This window comes from Phyllobates terribilis, unplaced genomic scaffold, assembly GCF_046119375.1.
Source record: "Phyllobates terribilis strain yellow unplaced genomic scaffold, ASM4611937v1 Scaffold_4__5_contigs__length_816908805, whole genome shotgun sequence".
NCBI classification, from domain to species: domain Eukaryota; kingdom Metazoa; phylum Chordata; class Amphibia; order Anura; family Dendrobatidae; genus Phyllobates; species Phyllobates terribilis.
Window position 1 is genome coordinate 11,728,253 of NW_027362764.1, and position 20,649 is coordinate 11,748,901.

General features: G+C 47.8%; 1 protein-coding gene across 1 annotated transcript in view; it reads right to left on the minus strand.

The window, feature by feature from the left end:
* LOC141264133 (SCO-spondin-like) overlaps positions 1–20,649 on the minus strand; it is a 521,676-nt gene that overhangs the window by 401,578 nt on the left and 99,449 nt on the right. The window contains exons 15-16 of the mRNA XM_073676443.1: positions 2,175–2,315; positions 1,912–2,094 (exon numbers count right to left, since the gene is read on the minus strand). Coding sequence (XP_073532544.1) covers positions 1,912–2,094; positions 2,175–2,315 — 324 coding nt within the window. The remainder of the gene's footprint in view (positions 1–1,911; positions 2,095–2,174; positions 2,316–20,649) is intronic.

Consider the following 20,649-nt stretch of genomic DNA (forward strand, 5'->3'; position numbering starts at 1 on the left):
GGCTCCAGATACTGACACCCCCCGTCCAGGGCTCTAGATACTGACACCCCCCGTCCAGGGCTCCAGATACTGACACCCCCCGTCCAGGGCTCCAGATACTGACACCCCCCGTCCAGGGCTCCAGATACTGACACCCCCTGTCCAGGGCTCTAGATACTGACACCCCCGGTCCAGGGCTCTAGATACTGACACCCCCGGTCCAGGGCTCTAGATACTGACACCCCCCGTCCAGGGCTCCAGATACTGACACCCCCCGTCCAGGGCTCTAGATACTGACACCCCCCGTCCAGGGCTCCAGATACTGACACCCCCCGTCCAGGGCTCTAGATACTGACACCCCCCGTCCAGGGCTCTAGATACTGACACCCCTCATCCAGGGCTCCAGATACTGACACCCCTCGTCCAGGGCTCTAGATACTGACACCCCCCGTCCAGGGCTCTAGATACTGACAACCCCCGTCCAGGGCTCTAGATACTGACACCCCCTGTCCAGGGCTCTAGATACTGACACCCCCGTCCAGGGCTCTAGATACTGACACCCCCCGTCCAGGGCTCTAGATACTGACACCCCCCGTCCAGGGCTCTAGATACTGACACCCCCCGTCCAGGGCTCTAGATACTGACACCCTCCGTCCAGGGCTCTAGATACTGAGACCTCCCATCCAGGGCTCTAGATACTGACACCTCCCGTCCAGGGCTCTAGATACTGACACCTCCCGTCCAGGGCTCTAGATACTGACACCCCCCGTCCAGGGCTCTAGATACTGACACCCCCCTTCCAGGGCTCCAGATACTGACACCCCCCCGTCCAGGGCTCTAGATACTGACACCTCCCGTCCAGGGCTCTAGATACTGACACCCCCCGTCCAGGGCTCTAGATACTGACACCCCCCGTCCAGGGCTCTAGATACTGACACCCCCGTCCAGGGCTCTAGATACTGACACCCCCCGTCCAGGGCTCTAGATACTGACACCCCCGGTCCACGTCTCTAGATACGGACACCCCTCGTCCAGGGCTCTAGATACGGACACCCCCCATCCAGGGCTCTAGATACAGACACCCCCCATCCAGGGCTCTAGATACTGACCACCCTCGTCCAGGGCTCTAGATACTGACACCCCCCGTCCAAGGCTCTAGATACTGACACCCCCCCGTCCAGGGCTCTAGATAACGACACCCCTGGTCCAGGGCTCTAGATACTGACATCCCCCCCCATCCAGGGCTCTAGATACTGACCACCCTGGTCCATGGCTCTAGATACTGACACCCCCCATCCAGGGCTCTAGATACTGACCACCCTCATCCAGAGTTCTAGATATTGATAACCCTCATTAGGGCTCTAGATACTGACAACCCCCATTCAGGGTTCTAGATACTGACCACCCCCATCCAGGGTTCTAGATACTAACCCCCTATCCAGGGTTTTAGATGCTGACAGCCATCATTCAGGGTTCTAGATACTGACCACCCCCATCCAGGGTTCTAGATACTAACCCCCTATCCAGGGTTTTAGATGCTGACAGCCATCATTCAGGGTTCTAGATACTGACATCCCAATCCAGGGTTATACATACCCATGGCCAACATCAAAGGTTCTAGATATTTATAACCACCATCAAGGGTTCTAGATTCTGACAAACCCTCCCATCAAGAGTTCTAGCTACCGGCATCCCTCATCCAGGGTTCTAGATAATGACAACCATGTTTAGGGTTTTAGATACTGACCTCACATCCAGGGCTTTAATTTCAGCTCCCCCCCCTCCTTTTACAGCAAGGGTTTTAGAAACTGAGCCCTCCAGCCCCACATCAAGGGTTCTAGATGCTGAACCCCCCACACATTGAGGATTCTAAATTCTGCCCCAACCCAAGGATCTAGACACTGCCCCCTATCCAGGCTTCTAGACACTGACCGTTGCATTCTGGGTTTTGCCTGCATTGCTTCATTGTGCCGTCCTGACAGCTGCAGATCTGGCAGTTGGCCTTCACCAGTTGTCCCGGCCAGTAGGTGGCCCCGTCCACCTCACATGGACATTCCTCCGGCCGTACACAGTGATTCAAGCCGTCCAGCACATAGCCATCCGGACACCGACAACCTGAGCAGGTACACGAAGGGGTTAACTAAAATGATGCAGGAAGCGTCCCATGCAGAATCAGACCCCGTCCCTCCACGTACCGGAGACGCAGGGCTGGTCACTGAGGCAGACCCGATTATGGCTCAGGTCCAAACAGGTCATTGGACACCGGGCACAGGCTTTGTATTCCAGGTCAGGAGGACAAGATGCAGGCTGAGGGCAGCCGTCCAGGTGACATGTATCTGCGGAGCACGACGGGGACATTATGATGTCATCAATAACACTGAGGAACAATTTTGAACATCATTTTTGTTGAGTTAGATTTTTCGCTGATTTCAACACTGCGGTTATTTTTCTTCTATCACGTCAGTTTTTTCCTCTCCAGCTCATTGTAAAGTGATTGAAGCTTCAGAGACTGGGAGTTCTGTGGGAACTGTCTGGGTAAGAATACAAGGAGAGAACAACGGAAAGGACACCATTGTAGGCATTTACTACAGGCCACCTGGGCAAGCTGAAGATATGGATGAACTCTTTATGTATCAAATGACCAAGTGCTCCAAAAAATATGACGTATATGACGTAGTGGTCATGGGAGATTTCAACTATCCAGACATTTGTTGGGAATCTCTCTCAAGTAAAACTAACAGGTCAAGCAAATTCTTATCCTCTCCTGCTGACAACTTTATCTTCCAAAAGGTAGGGGAGAAAACAAGGGGATCTGCTACTTTGGATCTAATCCTTATAAACAAGGAGGAAATGGTTGAGGAGGTAAAAGTGGCTGGGACCCTAGGAGGCAGTGATCATGCTATCAAAGAATTTTGGATAACTAGAGGAGGAAGACATGTGAAGACTCAAACTTCAAGGTTAGATTTCAGAAAAGCAGATTTTAAGAGACTCAGAAAGAGAATAGGAGGGATCCAATGGCTGGATGTCCTTAAGGACAAAAATGTCCAGGAAGGATGGGAAATTTTTAAAAATCAGATTCTCAAAGCACAATCGTTAACAATCCCAAAAAGTAGGAAGAATGGGAAGCATTTAAGGAAACCAGGATGGATGAACACAGAACTTAAAAACATGCTAAAAAGAAAGAAAGAAATGTTTATCAAATAGAAAGAGGGAGGCACATCTCAAGAAGATTATAATGCTGTCTGCAGAACCTGTAGGGCACTTATCAAGTTAGCTAAAGCGGACAATGAATTAAGGCTTGCAAAAGATGTCAAAAGCAATAAAAAAGGATTTTGGTGGTATGTCAAAAGTAAAAGAAAAGTCAAAGATGCTATAGGATTTTTACAGGATGAAAATGGTGAAATGGTAAGAAAGGATGTTGAGAAGACCGAACTTTTTAATTGCTATTTTGCATCTGTTTTCTCTCAGAAAGAAAATGTAACATCAACTGATCTTCACTCTCCTATTAAAGGAATAGAAGAATCCAGGTTATATGTAAACAGAGAGATTGTGAGGGAATATTTAGCTAACATAAATGAGTTCAAGTCTCCAGGTCCAGATGAATTACACCCCAGAGTACTGAAGGAGATCATAGAAGAAATTTTAGAACCACTCTCCATAATCTTTGAAAATTCTTGGAGAACAGGAGAAGTCCCAGAAGACTGGAGAAGAGCAAATGTTGTTCCTATCTTCAAAAAGGTGAAGAAGGTGGACCCAGGGAACTATAGGCCGGTGAGTCTGACTTCTATACCAGGAAAGATCTTTGAACAAATTATTAAACAACATGTATGTAAGTACATGGATAAGAATGAAGTGATTAACCAGAGTCAGCATGGGTTTGTAACTAACAAGTCATGTCAGACTAACTTAATTTCCTTCTATGACAGAATCACTGACTGGGTGGATCAGGGAAATGCTGTAGATATAGTACATCTTGACTTCAGCAAAGCATTTGACAAAGTATCTCACACCATCCTTATTGAAAAAATGACCAAGTATGCAATGGACAAGGCAACTGTCAGGTGGATTCATAACTGGCTTAGTGATCGGACTCAAAGGGTGGTTGTAAATGGCTTCACATCCAGCTGGATGAATGTCTCAAGTGGGGTACCACAGGGCTCTGTCCTGGGACCTGTATTGCTCAACATCTTTATCAATGATTTAGATGAAGGAATTGAGGGTAAACTGATTAAATTTGCTGATGACACAAAGCTAGGAGGGATAGCTAATACTAGAGAAGAGAGAGAGAGGATTCAAAAAGACCTAAATAAACTGGAGCAGTGGGCAGCAACTAACAGAATGGTTTATAACAGGGAAAAATGCAAAGTACTACATCTGGGCAATAAAAATGAAAAAAGCATATACAGAATGGGAGGAATAGAGCTAAGCAACAGTACATGTGAAAAAGACTTAGGTATACTAATAGATCATAGACTGAACATGAGTCAACAGTGTGATGCAGCAGCAAAAAAGGCAAATACAATTCTGGGATGTATTAACAGAAGCATACAGTCTAGATCACGTGAAGTCATTATCGGACTTTACTCCTCTTTGATCAGACCTCATCTGGAATACTGCGTCCAGTTTTGGGCACCACATTTTTAAAAAGACATCGACAAACTGGAGCAAGTTCAGAGAAGAGCGACCAGAATGGTGACTGGTCTGCAAACCATGTCCTATGAGGAACGGTTGCAGGATTTGGGAATGTTTAGCTTGCAAAAAAGAAGACTGAGAGGAGACTTAATAGCTGTCTACAAATATCTCAAGGGCTGTCACATTGTAGAAGGATCATCTTTATTCTCATTTACACAAGGAAAGACTAGAAGCAATGGGATGAAACTGAATGGGAGGAGACACAGATTAGATATTAGAAAAAACTTTTTGACAGTTAGGGTGATTAATGAGTGGAACAGGCTGCCACGAGAGGTGGTGAGTTCCCCTTCAATGGATGTCTTCAAACAGAGGCTGGACAGACATCTGTCTGAGATGATTTAGTGAATCCTGCTTTGAGCAGGGGGTTGGACCAGATGACCCAGGAGGTCCCCTCCAACTCTACCATTCTATGATTCTATGATTACTCTAGGTAGATAGAGGGCAGCACTAGCACTAGGTAGAGCGGGGGCAGCACTACATAGATTGAGGATAGCACTAAGTAGATCGAGGGCAGCACTAGCACTAGGTAGACATTGGAGGTTCTATAAACCTGACAGGGATGGGATATACATTTTCATTGCCAGGTCAAAGTGGGGAAGAATATGCATATTTTTTCATATCTATGGTACCTGCCTATGAGCCATAAATCCACAATAACCAGATAACTTCCCTTTGGAAGTGCATTGAGCTGTAGGGTGCATTGCTGGAAAAGGGTAAAAAAAAAAAAAACTCTTTAACCCTTACTTACCGGAGACGTATTAGTACGCATATTTGCGTACTGCCCGTTCAGTGAGGGCTGCTGCGCTGAGCCCTCACTGAACGGAGCACATGTCAGCTGATTCTTACAGCTGACATGTGCCCGCAACAGCCGCAGGTGGAATCGCGATCCACCCGCGGCTGTTAACATGTTAAATGCTGCTGTCAATCTCCGACAGCAGCATTTAACGCGCGCTTCCGGGTAGCGCGTCATAAGCCCCGCCCACCGGCGACCCCGTCACGTGATCGCGGGTCGCCGATGGGCGTGCATGACAACCCAGGGTCTGCAGCAGACGCCTGTGGTTGTCATGATCTTGTCGCTATGAGCGCCACCTAGTGGTCGGCGCTCATAGCACAGGACCATTTCTGCTGCATGCAGGGGACCTGCTCGTCCCCTGTATGTAGCAGAGGCGATCGGACAGTTGCTGCTTCTAGTCTCCTATGGAGACTATAGAAGCATGCAAAAAGTAAAAAAAAAAAGTTTTTAAAAAAATAAAAAAATATAAAAGTTTAAATCACCCCCCTTTCGCCCCATTCAAAATAAAATATATAAAAAAACCCCCCACATACACATATTTGGTATCGCCGCATTCAGAATCGCCCGATCTATCAATATAAAAAAAGAATTAATCCGATCGGTAAACGGCGTAACGAGAAAAAAATTCTAAACGCCAGAATTACGTTTTTTGGTCGCCGCAAAATTGCAATAAAATGCAATAACGGGCGATCAAAACATCGGATCTACCCCAAATGTTATCAATAAAAACGTCAGCCCGGCGCGCAAAAAATAAGCCATCAACCAGCCCCAGATCACGAAAAATGGAGACACTACGGGTCTTAGAAAATGGCTCTATTTTTTTATTTATTTTTTTACCAAATTTTGGAATTTTTTTTCACCACTTAAATATAAAAGAACCTATACATGTTTGGTGTCTATGAACTCGTAATGACCTGTAGAATAAGAAGGGCAGGTCAGTTTTAGCATTCAGTGAACGTGATAAAAAAAATAAATAAAAAACAACTGTGGTATTGCACTTTTTTTGCAATTTTACCGCACTTGGAATTTTTTTCCTGTTTTCCCGTACAGGATATGGTAAAACTAGTAATGGCGTTGAAAAGTACAACTCGTCCCGCAAAAAATAAGCCCTCACATGGCCATATTGACCGAAAAATAAAAACGCTATGGCTCTGGGAACAAGGGGAGCAAAAACGAAAATGCAAAAACGAAAAATGCTCCGGGGCTTAAGGGGTTAAATCTCTTAGTTTGCGAGTGTGACCGGAGCGTAAGTGCGAATGAAAGTAAGTGTGTGACTTGTTTTTCGGTGACTTGTGATTCAGGGAGTTTGGAAGGGAGGACTTTGGACTGAATTGCTGTCTGTATTTTATTAATTCTTTACTTTTCTTTTTACTTAACATTCTGTCAATTGCAATCCCCATTAGAAAATGAGCTCCATTATTGGCAATGCTATCCAGTGTACATCTTGCCACATGTATGCATTCCTTGAACAGCCGGTCGGAGTTGCTTACTGCTGCGCGAGATGTGTGCACGTTGTGTGTTTGGAAGCCCAGGTACTGGATCTAAATGAGCAGCTGGCAACACTGAGATCCATTGACAATATGGAAAGGAGTCTGCTGCTCACTGAGCAGCAGCTCACAGGGGTAGATGTGGGGGAGGGTGGTAGTCGGGAGCTGCAGGACAGTGAGGCCGCTAGTTGGGTAACAGTTAGAAGGGGGGGTAGAGGGAAGAGTGCCAGGGAGGCTAGTCCTGATCTGGCACACCCCAATAAGTTTGCAAAGTTGGCAGATGAGGGGAGTGACGGTACAGGGGTAGCACTGCTGCAGCAAGGCATGTCCCCTGAAAGCCGGAGGAGTGTCAGCTCCAGTAAAGAGGGAAATAGGAGAGTAGGGCAGGCCAGGCAGGTGCTGGTAGTGGGGGACTCAATTATTAGGGGAACAGATAGGGCAATCTGTCACAAAGACAGGGATCGTCGAACAGTGTGCTGCCTACCTGGCGCTCGAGTCCGGCACATCGCTGATCGGGTTGACAGATTACTGGGAGGGGCTGGTGAGGACCCAGCGGTCATGTTGCACATTGGCACAAATGACAAAGTTAGAGGTAGGTGGAAGGTCCTTAAAGATGATTTCAGGGAATTAGGCTGCAAGCTGAAAGCAAGGACCTCCAAGGTGGTATTCTCTGAAATACTACCGGTACCACGTGCCACGCCAGAGAGGCAACGAGAGATTAGGGAGATAAATAAGTGGCTCAAGAACTGGTGTAGGAAGGAGGGATTTGGGTTCCTGGAGAACTGGGCCGACTTCTCAGTTGGCTACAGACTCTATGCTAGGGACCAACTGCACCTCAATGGGGAGGGTGCAGCTGTGCTGGGGGAGAAAATGGCTAGAAGGTAGGAGGAGTGTTTAAACTAGGGATTGGGGGGGGTATTCATTTTATAGGTGGGGAAGATAGTGCAGATAGTGACCTGGGCACAAATAAAGAAATTGGGGGTGGGGTTAGAACAGTCAATAAAGTAAGAAGGAATAGAGGTACAGAGAGATACATAAAATAATTATGACATGGTAGGGATATCTGAGATGTGGCTGGACGAGAGCCATGACTGGGCAGTTAATTTACAGGGCTATAGTCTGTTCAGAAATGACCGTACAAATAAGCGAGGGGGGGGTGTTTATATGTAAAATCATCCTTAAAACCTGTCTTGCGGGAGGATATATGTGAATCTAATGAAAATGTAGAGTCCCTGTGGGTGGAGATAAGGGGAGGGGGAAAAAATAATAAATTACTGATAGGGGTTTGTTATAAGTCTCCAAAAATAATGGAAGCAGCGGAGAATATCCTCGTAAAGAAAATAGATGAAGCAGCGACTCAAGGAGAAGTCATTATTATGGGAGACTTCAACTACCCTGAAATACATTGGGGGACAGAAACATGTATGTCAGAGACGACACTTGGTCAGACCTTGCAGCCCTCTGGCGCCCCCTTATCCTGCTGGTCAAACACGGTATTGACCGAGGATAAGCACGGGCGCAGCTGCTCTAATTTATGTCGACTATTGTGGCACGTGATGTGACAAGACGTATATATACCACCAGTTCCTTCCAGGAACGTATATATACCTCCGTGCAGCCACCCTCAAACCACGATATCACATAAATACTGGTATACTGCCACCACCGATCGCTTAACAGGTGGATCGGGTACCTGTTAGGTAACGTGAATTAGCGGGTGAGGAACGTGTTTGCTCGACATAGGACAAGAAGAACGAAGCTGGTAAATAATAATGATTTACTCCCGAAAGTGGGCAGTGTTTACAAAAGATATACAAGATATTATAACAGAGACAATTTACATATATGCATAAACAGTTATTAAAATAAAAGGGATAAGTAATAGCAAAACCTGCGCCACGAGGTGATGGTCTCAGATTCTGTGGTGAGGACGGCTCCCCGGAAATTAGATGTGATTCTTCCACGCAGCGAGGTGTGCATGCGTCTGACGTCCCTGGCAAGAATGACTTAAAAATGGCCGTTCTTGTTTTTAGTAAGGGGCCAAAACATTGGGAGACACCCCTGTTGTTTACCTCACACGGGGGCTCGGTTTTGTGATCCCACCCAGCTGCAGAAGACATAAAAATCCTTCAGATTTCATATCTTGGTATGGGGGAGTCCCACATTCAAGATGGAGACATCATGTTTGCCGTCATCACTATTCATGAGGATGGATATCAAATATGATATCCCTATGTCGCCCAGAAGCTCAGAACCCATTTCCCGGGCTTCCGGTGGTCTCCCAGCCACGAAAACCACACCATCACAATTGAAAAAAGGTGAACATCTCAAAAATGTGGTCCCTGTGTTTGTCACCGCCATGTGCATTATTAAAATCGACATTAAAAGTTTGTACAGATAGACAATAGGATTTTTGGAGGGAATTTCCAGTTTACCAGAAGGCTTGCTCTGGGCTGAGGCTTCATGGCGCTCATAAAAATTCCTGGTTTTGGGGGAAGTACGAATGAGTACTATGTAGCTTCTTCTAAATGCGCATGGGGGTGGAGATTTTAGACATCTCTCATTTTTTAAACTAGGACAAAAATACATTTTGCCTGACAATGTAGTTCAAGCAAAGGCAATAGGTTTTTGACAAGTATGAGAGACAATTACCTTTCACAACTGGTTCAGGACCCCACAAGAAGGGGGGCACTGCTAGACCTAATATTAACCAATAGGCCAGACCGCATATCAAATATACGAGTTTGGGGTCACTTGGGTAATAGTGATCACAAAATAATAAGTTTTCATGTATCCTTTAATAAGATGTGTAGTAGAGGGGTTACAAGGACACTAAACTTCAGGATGGCAAATTTCCAACGGTTGAGAGATGATCTTAGTGCAATAAACTGGGACGATATCCTGAGACATAAAGCTACACAAAGCAAATGGGAGACATTTATTAACATCCTGAATAGGACCTGTGCACAATATATACCCTATGGGAATAAACATGCTAGAAATAGGAGGAAACCAGTATGGCTAAATAGAGCTGTAAGGGGCGCAATAAGTGACAAAAAGAAAGCATTTAGAGAACCAAAGCAAATAGGTAGTTATGAGGCATTAAATAAATATAGAAAATTAAATAAATTATGTAAAAAACAAATCAAGGCAGCAAAGATTGAGGCAGAGAGAATCATTGTCAGAGAAAGTAAAAATAACCCCAAAATATTCTTTAACTACATAAATAGTAAAAAACTAAAAAATGATAGTGTTGGCCCCCTTAAAAATAGTCTGGGTGAAATGGTGGATGAGGATGAGGAAAAAGCTAAATGATTATTTTTCAACCGTATTTACACAAGAAAATCGCATGACAGAAAACATGACTAGTGATAACAAAAATTCTCCAGTAAATGTCACTTGCTTCACCCAGCAGGAAGTACAGCGGCGTCTAAAAATCACTAAAGTTGACAAATCCCCGGGCCCGGATGGGATACACCCGCGAGTACTGCAGGAATTAAGTAACGTCATAGATAGACCATTGTTTTTAATCTTTAAAGATTCCATAATAACAGGGTCTGTACCACAGGACTGGCGTATAGCAAATGTGCTGCCAATATTCAAAAAGGGGACAAAAACCGAACTTGGAAATTATAGGCCGGTAAGCTTAACCTCTACTGTGGGTAAAATCCTGGAGGGTTTCCTAAGAGATGCTATACTAGAGTATCTGAAGAAGAAGAACCTCATGACCCAATATCAACATGGGTTTACGAGGGACCGTTCCTGTCAGACTCATCTGATCAGCTTTTATGAGGAGGCAAGTTCCGGACTGGACCGAGGAAATGTAGTAGATGTTGTGTGTATGGACTTTTCAAAAGCTTTTGATACGGTTCCACACAAAAGGTTGATACATAAAATGAGAACAATGGGGAGAGGGGAAAATATATGTATGTGGGTTAAGAACTGGCTCAGTGATAGGAAACAAAGGGAGGTTATTAATGGAAAACACTCAGACTGGGTCTCAGTTAACAGTGGGGTACCACAGGGGTCAGTATTGGGCCCCCTTCTTTTTAACATATTTATTAATGACCTTGTCGGGGGCATACAGAGTAATATTTCAATATTTGCAGATGACACTAAACTCTGCAGGGTAATCAATACAGAGGAGGACAATTTTATATTACAGGAGGATCTATGTAAACTAGAAGCTTGGGCTGATAAATGGCAAATGAGCTTTAATGGGGATAAATGTAAGGTAATGCACTTGGGCAGAGGAAATAAAATGTATAATTATATGCTTAATTGTAAAACACTGGGCAAAACTGTCACTGAAAAAGACCTGGGTGTATTGGTGGACGACAAGCTCACGTTTAGTGGCCTGTGTCAGGCAGCTGCTGCAAAGGCAAATAAAATAATGGGATGCATTAAAAGAGGCATAGATGCTCATGAGGAGAAGATAATTTTACCTCTATACAAGTCATTAGTGCGACCACACTTAGAATACTGTGTACAGTTCTGGTCTCCGGTGTATAAGAAAGACATAGATGAACTAGAGCGGGTGCAGAGAAGAGCGACCAAGGTTATTAGAGGACTGGGGGATCTGCAATACCAAGACAGGTTATTAGAGGACTGGGGGGTCCGCAATACCAAGACAGGTTATTAGAGGACTGGGCGGTCTGCAATACCAAGACAGGTTATTAGAGGACTGGGGGGTCCACAATACCAAGACAGGTTATTAGAGGACTGGGCGGTCTGCAATACCAAGACAGGTTATTAGAGGACTGGGGGGTCCGCAATACCAAGACAGGTTATTAGAGGACTGGGCGGTCTGCAATACCAAGACAGGTTATTAGAGGACTGGGGGGTCCACAATACCAAGACAGGTTATTAGAGGACTGGGGGGTCCGCAATACCAAGACAGGTTATTAGAGGACTGGGGGGTCCACAATACCAAGACAGGTTATTAGAGGACTAGGGGGTCTGCAATACCAAGACAGGCTATTAGAGGACTGGGGGGTCCGCAATACCAAGACAGGTTATTAGAGGACTGGGGGCTCCGCAATACCAAGACAGGTTATTAGAGGACTGGGGGGTCTGCAATACCAAGACAGGTTATTAGAGGACTGGGGGGTCCGCAATACCAAGACAGGTTATTAGAGGACTGGGGGGTCCGCAATACCAAGACAGGTTATTAGAGGACTGGGGGCTCCGCAATACCAAGACAGGTTATTAGAGGACTGGGGGGTCTGCAATACCAAGACAGGTTATTAGAGGACTAGGGGGTCTGCAATACCAAGACAGGTTATTAGAGGACTGGGGGGTCTGCAATACCAAGACAGGTTATTAGAGGACTGGGGGGTCTGCAATACCAAGACAGGTTATTAGAGGACTGGGGGGTCTGCAATACCAAGACAGGTTATTAGAGGACGGGGGGGTCTGCAATACCAAGACAGGTTATTAGAGGACTGAGGGGTCTGCAATACCAAGACAGGTTATTAGAGGACTGGGGGGTCTGCAATACCAAGACAGGTTATTAGAGGACTAGGGGGTCTGCAATACCAAGACAGGTTATTAGAGGACTAGGGGGTCTGCAATACCAAGACAGGTTATTAGAGGACTGGGGGGTCTGCAATTCCAAGACAGGTTATTAGAGGACTGAGGGGTCTGCAATACCAAGACAGGTTATTAGAGGACTGAGGGGTCTGCAATTCCAAGACAGGTTATTAGAGGACTGAGGGGTCTGCAATACCAAGACAGGTTATTAGAGGACTGAGGGGTCTGCAATACCAAGACAGGTTATTAGAGGACTGAGGGGTCTGCAATTCCAAGACAGGTTATTAGAGGACTGAGGGGTCTGCAATACCAAGACAGGTTATTAGAGGACTGGGGGGTCTGCAATACCAAGACAGGTAATTAGAGGACTAGGGGGTCTGCAATACCAAGACAGGTTATTAGAGGACTGGGGGGTCTGCAATACCAAGACAGGTTATTAGAGGGCTGGGGGGTCTGCAATACCAAGACAGGTTATTAGAGGGCTGGGGGGTCTGCAATACCAAGACAGGTTATTAGAGGGCTGGGGGGTCTGCAATACCAAGACAGGTTATTAGAGGGCTGGGGGGTCTGCAATACCAAGACAGGTTATTAGAGGACTTGGGGGTCTGCAATTCCAAGACAGGTTATTAGAGGACTGAGGGGTCTGCAATACCAAGACAGGTTATTAGAGGACTGAGGGGTCTGCAATTCCAAGACAGGTTATTAGAGGACTGAGGGGTCTGCAATACCAAGACAGGTTATTAGAGGACTGAGGGGTCTGCAATACCAAGACAGGTTATTAGAGGACTGAGGGGTCTGCAATTCCAAGACAGGTTATTAGAGGACTGAGGGGTCTGCAATACCAAGACAGGTTATTAGAGGACTGAGGGGTCTGCAATACCAAGACAGGTTATTACACTTGGGGTTATTTACTGTGGAAAAGCGAAGGCTTAGGGGGGATCTTATTACTATGTACAAGTATATGAGGGGACAGTACAAAGACCCTTCTACTGATCTTTTTACTCTGAGGCCAGAGACGGGGACAAGGGGGCATCTTCTACGTCTGGAGGAAAGAAGGTTTAATCATAATCACAGACGGGGATTCTTTACTGTAAGAGCAGTGAGACTATGGAGCTCTCTGCCGCATGATGTGTAATGAGGGATTCACTACTAACATGTAAGAAGTGCCTTATATATTACAGGTTATATATACTAGATTCCTTGATAGGGCGTTGATCCAGGGATCTAGTCTGATTGTCGTATGGAGTCGGGAAGGAATTTTTTCCCCCAATGTGGAGCTTAGTGTTTGCCATATGGGTTTTCTTTGCCTTCCTCTGGATCAACATGTTAGGCTATGGGTTGAACTAGATGGACTTAGTCTTCCTTCAACCTTAAAAACTATGTTACTATGTTACTATGTATAACCCTAGAACGCATACCTGGGGCCTCGCAGGCCCGCCCTGTTAATTGTTTTCTATTTTCTGCAAGATTACTTTAGTTAGAATTTTGATACTCTAGGTATTCCTCAGGTATATAGTTGTTTGTCATTTTTGTTTGCGTTATTCCATGTTATTTGCACACGGGCCTAAAAGGCCCCAGGTATGTGAAAGTGTAGATTTTTATGGTCATGCGTTCTAGGGATATGTAACTGACAGCAGCTATACCATGCGTGGTCTCTAAGTAAAGATAAAATCCCTATAAAAAATATCATCCAGAGAGGAGTTATCGTATCAGTTGGGGATTTCATAAAATCATGAAGGGCTGAGACCAGCCCACAACCTGACCCATCATGGGGGAGTATATGGGTGGGACTCAGGGGCTGATAAAACATCCAGCCGAATTATGATCTGGGTTCGTGTGGAGACATGCATTGTTCGTGTATGCAGGAACCTGGTTCACTGAAATGGCCCATAGAAGTGCTCTCCTAAATTGAATCATCTCTGCGATCGACGTAGTAAGTTCTTCTGTTAATCCCTATTATTTTCTGTAATTGCATATGCTGTATTGTATTGTCCCCTTTGTAAAATCTTTTGTATATTTTTCTTAACACTGCCTCCCTTTTTAGTAAACATAAAATTTAACAGTTCTTTTCCTTTTGTTCTGTAATCGCACCTCGCCTCAAAGCCATACGCTACCTATTCCAGGCGTCCAGTCAGACTGTATTTTAAAAACCGACTGGTGGTGGCAGCGAGTAGAGTGAGGTTATCGTGGAGTGAGTAGTGATCATACGGCGGTATATACACATATTCCATGCGTTGGAATCCGGAAGTGTATATGAGATACGCTCACTGTTAGTTTCCCGGTAACTAATTAATGGGAACAGTCTGCTGCTTTCTCCGTTAATTGTTGGCTAATTGTGTAATTGTCCGGACGATAGGAGGCAGCAGAGAGCTGTACGCTCCAAAGATCAGTGGGTGGTTCTACGTGACTCCCGGCCTGTGATCTCTGTCACAGAAACACACTTGGTCAGACCTTGCAGCCCTCTGGCGTCCCCTTATCCTGCTGGTCAAACACGGTATTGACCGAGGATAAGCAACAGGGCACAGCTGCTCTAATTTATGTCGACTATTGTGGCACGTGATGTGACAGGACGTATATATACCACCAGTTCCTTCTAGGAACATATATATACCTCCGTCCAGCCACCCTCAAACCACAATATCACATAAATACTGGTATACTGCCACCACCGATCGCTTAACAGGTGGATCGGGTACCCGTTAGGTAACGTGAAATAGCAGGTGAGGAATGTATCTGCTCGACATAGGACAAGAAGAACGAAGCTGGTAAATAATAATGATTTACTCCCAAAAGTGTGCAGTGTTTACAAAAGATATACAAGATATTATAAAAGAGACAATTTACATGTATGCATAAAACAGTTATTAAAATAAAAGGGATAAGTAATAGCAAAACCTGCGCCACAAGGTGATGGTCTCAGATTCTGTCGGGGGGACGGCTCCCCGGAAATTAGGTGTGATTCCTCCACGCAGCGAGGAGTGCATGCGTCTGACGTCCCGGGGAAATAATGAATTAAAATGGCCATTCTGGTTTTTAGTAAGGGGCCAAAACACTAAGAGACACCCATGTTGTTTACCTCACACGGGGGCTCGGTTTTGTGAACCCACTCAGCTGCACAAGACATAAAAATCCTTCAGATTTCAAATCTTGGTATGGGGGGGGGTCCCATATCCAAGATGGAGACATCATCTTTGCCGTCACCAATATTCATGAAGATGGATATCAAATATGATATCTCAATGACGCTCAGAAGCTCAGAACCCATTTCCCGGGCTTCCGGTGGTCTCCCAGTTATGTAAGATGTAATGCACACGCCCGGACTGACTGGCGTGTGCGTGTTTAGTGGTTCCACTGTGCCATGAACCAGAGAGTGCCTGGAGGGGCGTAACTAAGTATCTGCCCGATCCGACCAAGGTCGCACGACGGCATACGACGCCAGTGCACCAGGGAGGAACCGAGCAGAGGAACCAGGGTCTACTCCAGGTCAGACTCCGGACACGGCTGTTGACCCACACCGGGGAATACAGGAACAGGCAGACTAGAGCGCAGGCTAGGTAGGGTCCAGTACAGACTGGGAGACAAATTCAGAGCCGCAGATGCGGTAAACAAACAGAGTAAAGCGAAACCGCAGGTGCGGTAGACAAGGCTGAGCAGAGCAGAACCGCAGACGCGGTAGACAAGGCTCAGCAGAGCAGAACCGCAGACGCGGTAGACAAGGCTGAGCAGAGCAAAACCGCAGACGCAGTAGACAGGGCTGAGCAAAGCGAAACAGCAGACGCGGTGGATAGGGCTGAGCAAAGCGAAACCGCAGACGCGGTGGACAGGGCTGAGCAAAGCGAAACCGCAGAAGCGGTGGACAGGGCTGAGCAAAGCGAAACCGCAGACGCGGTGGACAGGGCTGAGCAAAGCGAAACCGCAGACGCGGTGGACAGGGCTGAGCAAAGCGAAACCGCAGACGCGGTGGACAGGGCTGAGCAAAGCGAAACCGCAGACGCGGTGGACAGGGCTGAGCAAAGCGAAACCGCAGACGCGGTGGACAGGGCTGAGCAAAGCGAAACCGCAGACGCGGTGGACAGGGCTGAGAAAAGCGAAACCGCAGACGCGGTGGACAAGGCTGAGCAAAGCGAAACCGCAGACGCAGTGGACAAGGCTGAGCAAAGCGAAACCGCAGACGCGGTGGACAGGGCTGAGCAAAGCGAAACCGCAGAAGCGGTGGACAGGGCTGAGCAAAGCGAAACCGCAGACGCGGTGGACAGGGCTGAGCAAAGCGAAACAGCAGACGCGGTGGACAGGGCTGAGCAAAGCGAAACCGCAGACGCGGTGGACAGGGCTGAGCAAAACGAAACCGCAGACGCGGTGGACAGGACTGAGCAAAGCGAAACCGCAGACGCGGTGGACAGGACTGAGCAAAGCGAAACCGCAGATGCGGTGGACAGGGCTGAGCGCGCAAGAGCCGCCGGAGCGGTGAGCAAGGCAGAGCAGGAGGGACAGGGCTCTGTACACACGGAACAGACAGGAAGGGAAAGGCAGAACCAGATACCCACAGGGTACTTGCAGTGAAGTAGCGAGTGGACTCTAAACTCACAAACGGGAGTACAGTGACAACGAGCAGGAGTTAGGTACGAGTTCAGACTATGCAGAAAAAGGGAAGGTATGGACATAGAGAAAAACAGGAAACAGGCTAGGAGAGTATTCAGACAAGAACAGACACAGCAGCAAGATACAGGAGCGGGTCTAGGTATGCGGCCCCTAGAAGGCGGAACGAACAGGCTAGGAGCGTGCTCACACAGGCCTGGAAATACAGCCTCCAGGATAGGCAGAAGACAACAGGCTAGAAGATAATACAGACAGGACACAGTTCAGACACGGGAACTGATACCGAAGGCAGGAAACATAAACGGGACCTGGCATATCAGTGACCAGAAGCCAACTGACAGAACACAATGTTCAGGCAGGGTTTCTTGGGAGGAGCTGGGTTAAATACCAGATGACAGACAGCAATAGGCTGAGGACGCACAAGGGGTGTGCCCGCAGCAGGTACAAGAAACAGGAAGTGATCGGGCACCGCCCTTAAGCAGCAGAAACAGAGGCAAACAGACAGCATGGAGGGAAGCCAGGCTAGCAGACTGGACTGGAGATCAAGTGCGCGCTCTTGCACAGTGGGAGATGGACCACTATGCAAGGACGCCGCCAGGTATGTTACATAAGGTATACTATTATAATTGGAAAAAGGTGAGCATTCCAAAAATGTGGTCCCTGTGTTTGTGACAGTCATGTGCATTATTAAACTTGACATTAAAAGTTTGTACAGTTATACAATAGGATTGTAGGGAAAATCCAGGGTATACCAGTATGCTTGCTGACGTTTTATGGCGGTAATAAAAATTCCTTGTTGGGGGGAAAGCAAGAGTGAGTTCTATGTAGCTTCTTCCAAATGAGCAGGGGGTGGAGATTTAAGACATCTCTCATGTTTAAAACTAGGACAAAAATACATTTTGCCTGACACCTCCCCCTTTTTAGACTGCGCTATGGAGGTAGGACCTTCTGGTACTCCTCCAAGCGTATCTCTGGAGATCCCCTCGCCGGGACAACCCATCGGCATTGCCATGCTCACTGCCTTTGCGGTGTTGAACGGTAAAGTCGTACTGCTGGAGGGTGAGGCTCCAGCGTAACAACCTTCCGTTGGCACCGGACATGGTGTGCAGCCAACTTAGGGGGTTGTGGTCAGTCACGACAGTGAAGGGGTGCCGGTACAAGTAAGGCTGTAAACGGTTGAGGGCCCATACAATGGGCAGGTACTTCTTCTCTATGGTGGAATAGGCCACTTCCCTCGGCAGCAGTTTCCGACTTAGGTACAACACGGGGTGTTCTTGGTTCCCCGAGTCGACCTGGCTGAATACAGCACCGAGGCCAAACTCACTGGCGTCGGTCTGTACGAAGAGTGGCCATGTGCCGTCGACCGCCTTTAGCACAGGAGAGCTGCTCAGGGCAGTCTTCAAAGCCCGAAAGGCCACCTCGCATTCATCTGTCCATTTGGCTGAATAGGGTAGGCTCCTCCTGGTGAGGTCTGTCAAGGGCTTCGCAAGACTACTATAGTCTTGTACAAAGCATCTATAGTACCCTGCGGTGCCCAAGAAGGACTGCATCTGCTTCTTGGTCCTGGGGGTGGGCCAGGACACGATAGTGTCCACCTTCCCAGGCTCTGGCTTCAGAGTACCCCCACCTACCCGGTGCCCCAGGTAGTGGACCTCGTTCTTGCCCATCTGGCACTTTCCTGGCTTGATGGTCAAGCCCGCCTGGTGAATGCGCCCGAGCACCTGCTGCAGATGCTCGAGGTGATCCTCCCAGGTGGGACTGAAGACGGCAATATCATCCAGGTACGCCACTGTGTACCTCTCCAGTCCCTGGAGCAGGTGGTTGACCATTCGCTAGAAAGTGGCAGGGGAATTTTTCATGCCAAAAGGCATGACCGTGGATTCATACAATCCGAAGGGGGGGATAAAGGCGGACTTCTCCTAGGCCCCGGGGCTCAAGGGAATCTGCCAATATCCCCGACTCAGATCCATAATGGAGAGATAGCTCACGCTGGCTAACCGCTCCAGCAGCTCCTCAATGCGTGGCATTGGTTGTGCGTCATAGGCTGTGATAGCGTTGAGCCCCCTGTAGTCCACACAGAACCGGGTGGTCCGGTGAGGCCCACGCGCTCTTGGACCGCTTAATCACCCCCAACTTCAGCATCTCCTCGACCTCCTGGCGCATGACATGCTGCACCTCGTCGGAGATTCGATAGGCTGTCCACCGGAGTGGGGCATGATTCCCGGTGTCCACTCCATGGATCGCCACTTTAATCCTGCCAAGGCAAGTTGGTGAACATTGCTTGCAAGGGTTTCAGCACTGCTCGCATCTGAGACCTCTGGTCTGCGGATAGCAAGGCGCTTATCTCTACATCCTATAGGGACCCGCTGGCCTTCGCTTGGGCCAGCATGTCCTCGGGCAGGCTGCAGACCGGTAGGACGCAGGCTCCACGTTCTTGATGAGCCTTCATCATATTAACGTGAAAAGCCTTCCGCCTACCCCGCGCGTGGTCAAGAGTGATCACGTAGGTGACCGGGTTGAGCTGTTGGTGAATGATGTACGGGCCTTCCCAGGCTGCCTGAAGCTTGTCCTTTGGTACGGGGACCAGCACCCACACCTTCTGACCCACCTGGTAGGTCCGCTCTCGGGCGTTCTGGTCGTATCAATACTTCTGGTCAGCCTGGGCTTGCGCCATGTTGTCATGCACCAACTGTGTTAAGGTCTGCATCTTGTCACGGAAGTGCATGACATACTCCACGATGGACACTCCTGGGGAGCTCGGCTCTTCCTTCCAGAATTCCCTTATCAACCCAAGGGGCCCTCGGACACGCCTGCTATACAGGAGCTCAAAGGGGGAGAACCCCGTCGAGGCCTGTGGAACCTCTCTGTAAGCAAATAGCAGGTGTGGGAGGTAACGCTCCCAGTCGCGTCCCTGGGTCTCAACCAGCATTTTTAACATCTGTTTGAGGGTAAAGTTGAATCGCTCACACAAACCATTGGTTTGTGGATGATACGCGCTCGATACCAGATGCTGCACCTGCATTTTCTTACATAGGGCCTCCATTAAGCGAGACATGAACTGGGTCCCCTGGTCGGTAAGCATCTCCCTGGGGAAGCCTACTCGCGAAAAGATGGCCAAGAGGGTGTCCGCCACCTTATCCGCCCTAATTGAGAACGAGGCTACTGCCTCCGGATACCGGGTAGCATAGTCTACCACGGTAAGGATGAATCGTTTTCCAGAGCTGCTGGGTATGGCCAGTGGTCCCACAATGTCCACAGCAATCCTCTGGAAAGGCTCCTCTATCACTGGCAAAGAGATCAGGGGGGCTTTGGGAGCCGGCCCTGACTTTCCCACTCTTTGACACGTGGTACAGGAGCGACCATAGTTCACCACATCCGTCCTCATTTTGGGCCAATAAAAGTGGTGAGACAGCCGGGCCTTGGTTTTGCTGACCCCCAAGTGTCCAGCGAGTGGAATCTCATGGGCGATCCGCAACAACTCATCCCTGAATTGGTAGGGGACGACCAGCTGTCTTTCCCTCAGCCACTCCTGTTGGGGTGTACAGGGAACTGTCTCCCAGTACAACCTCC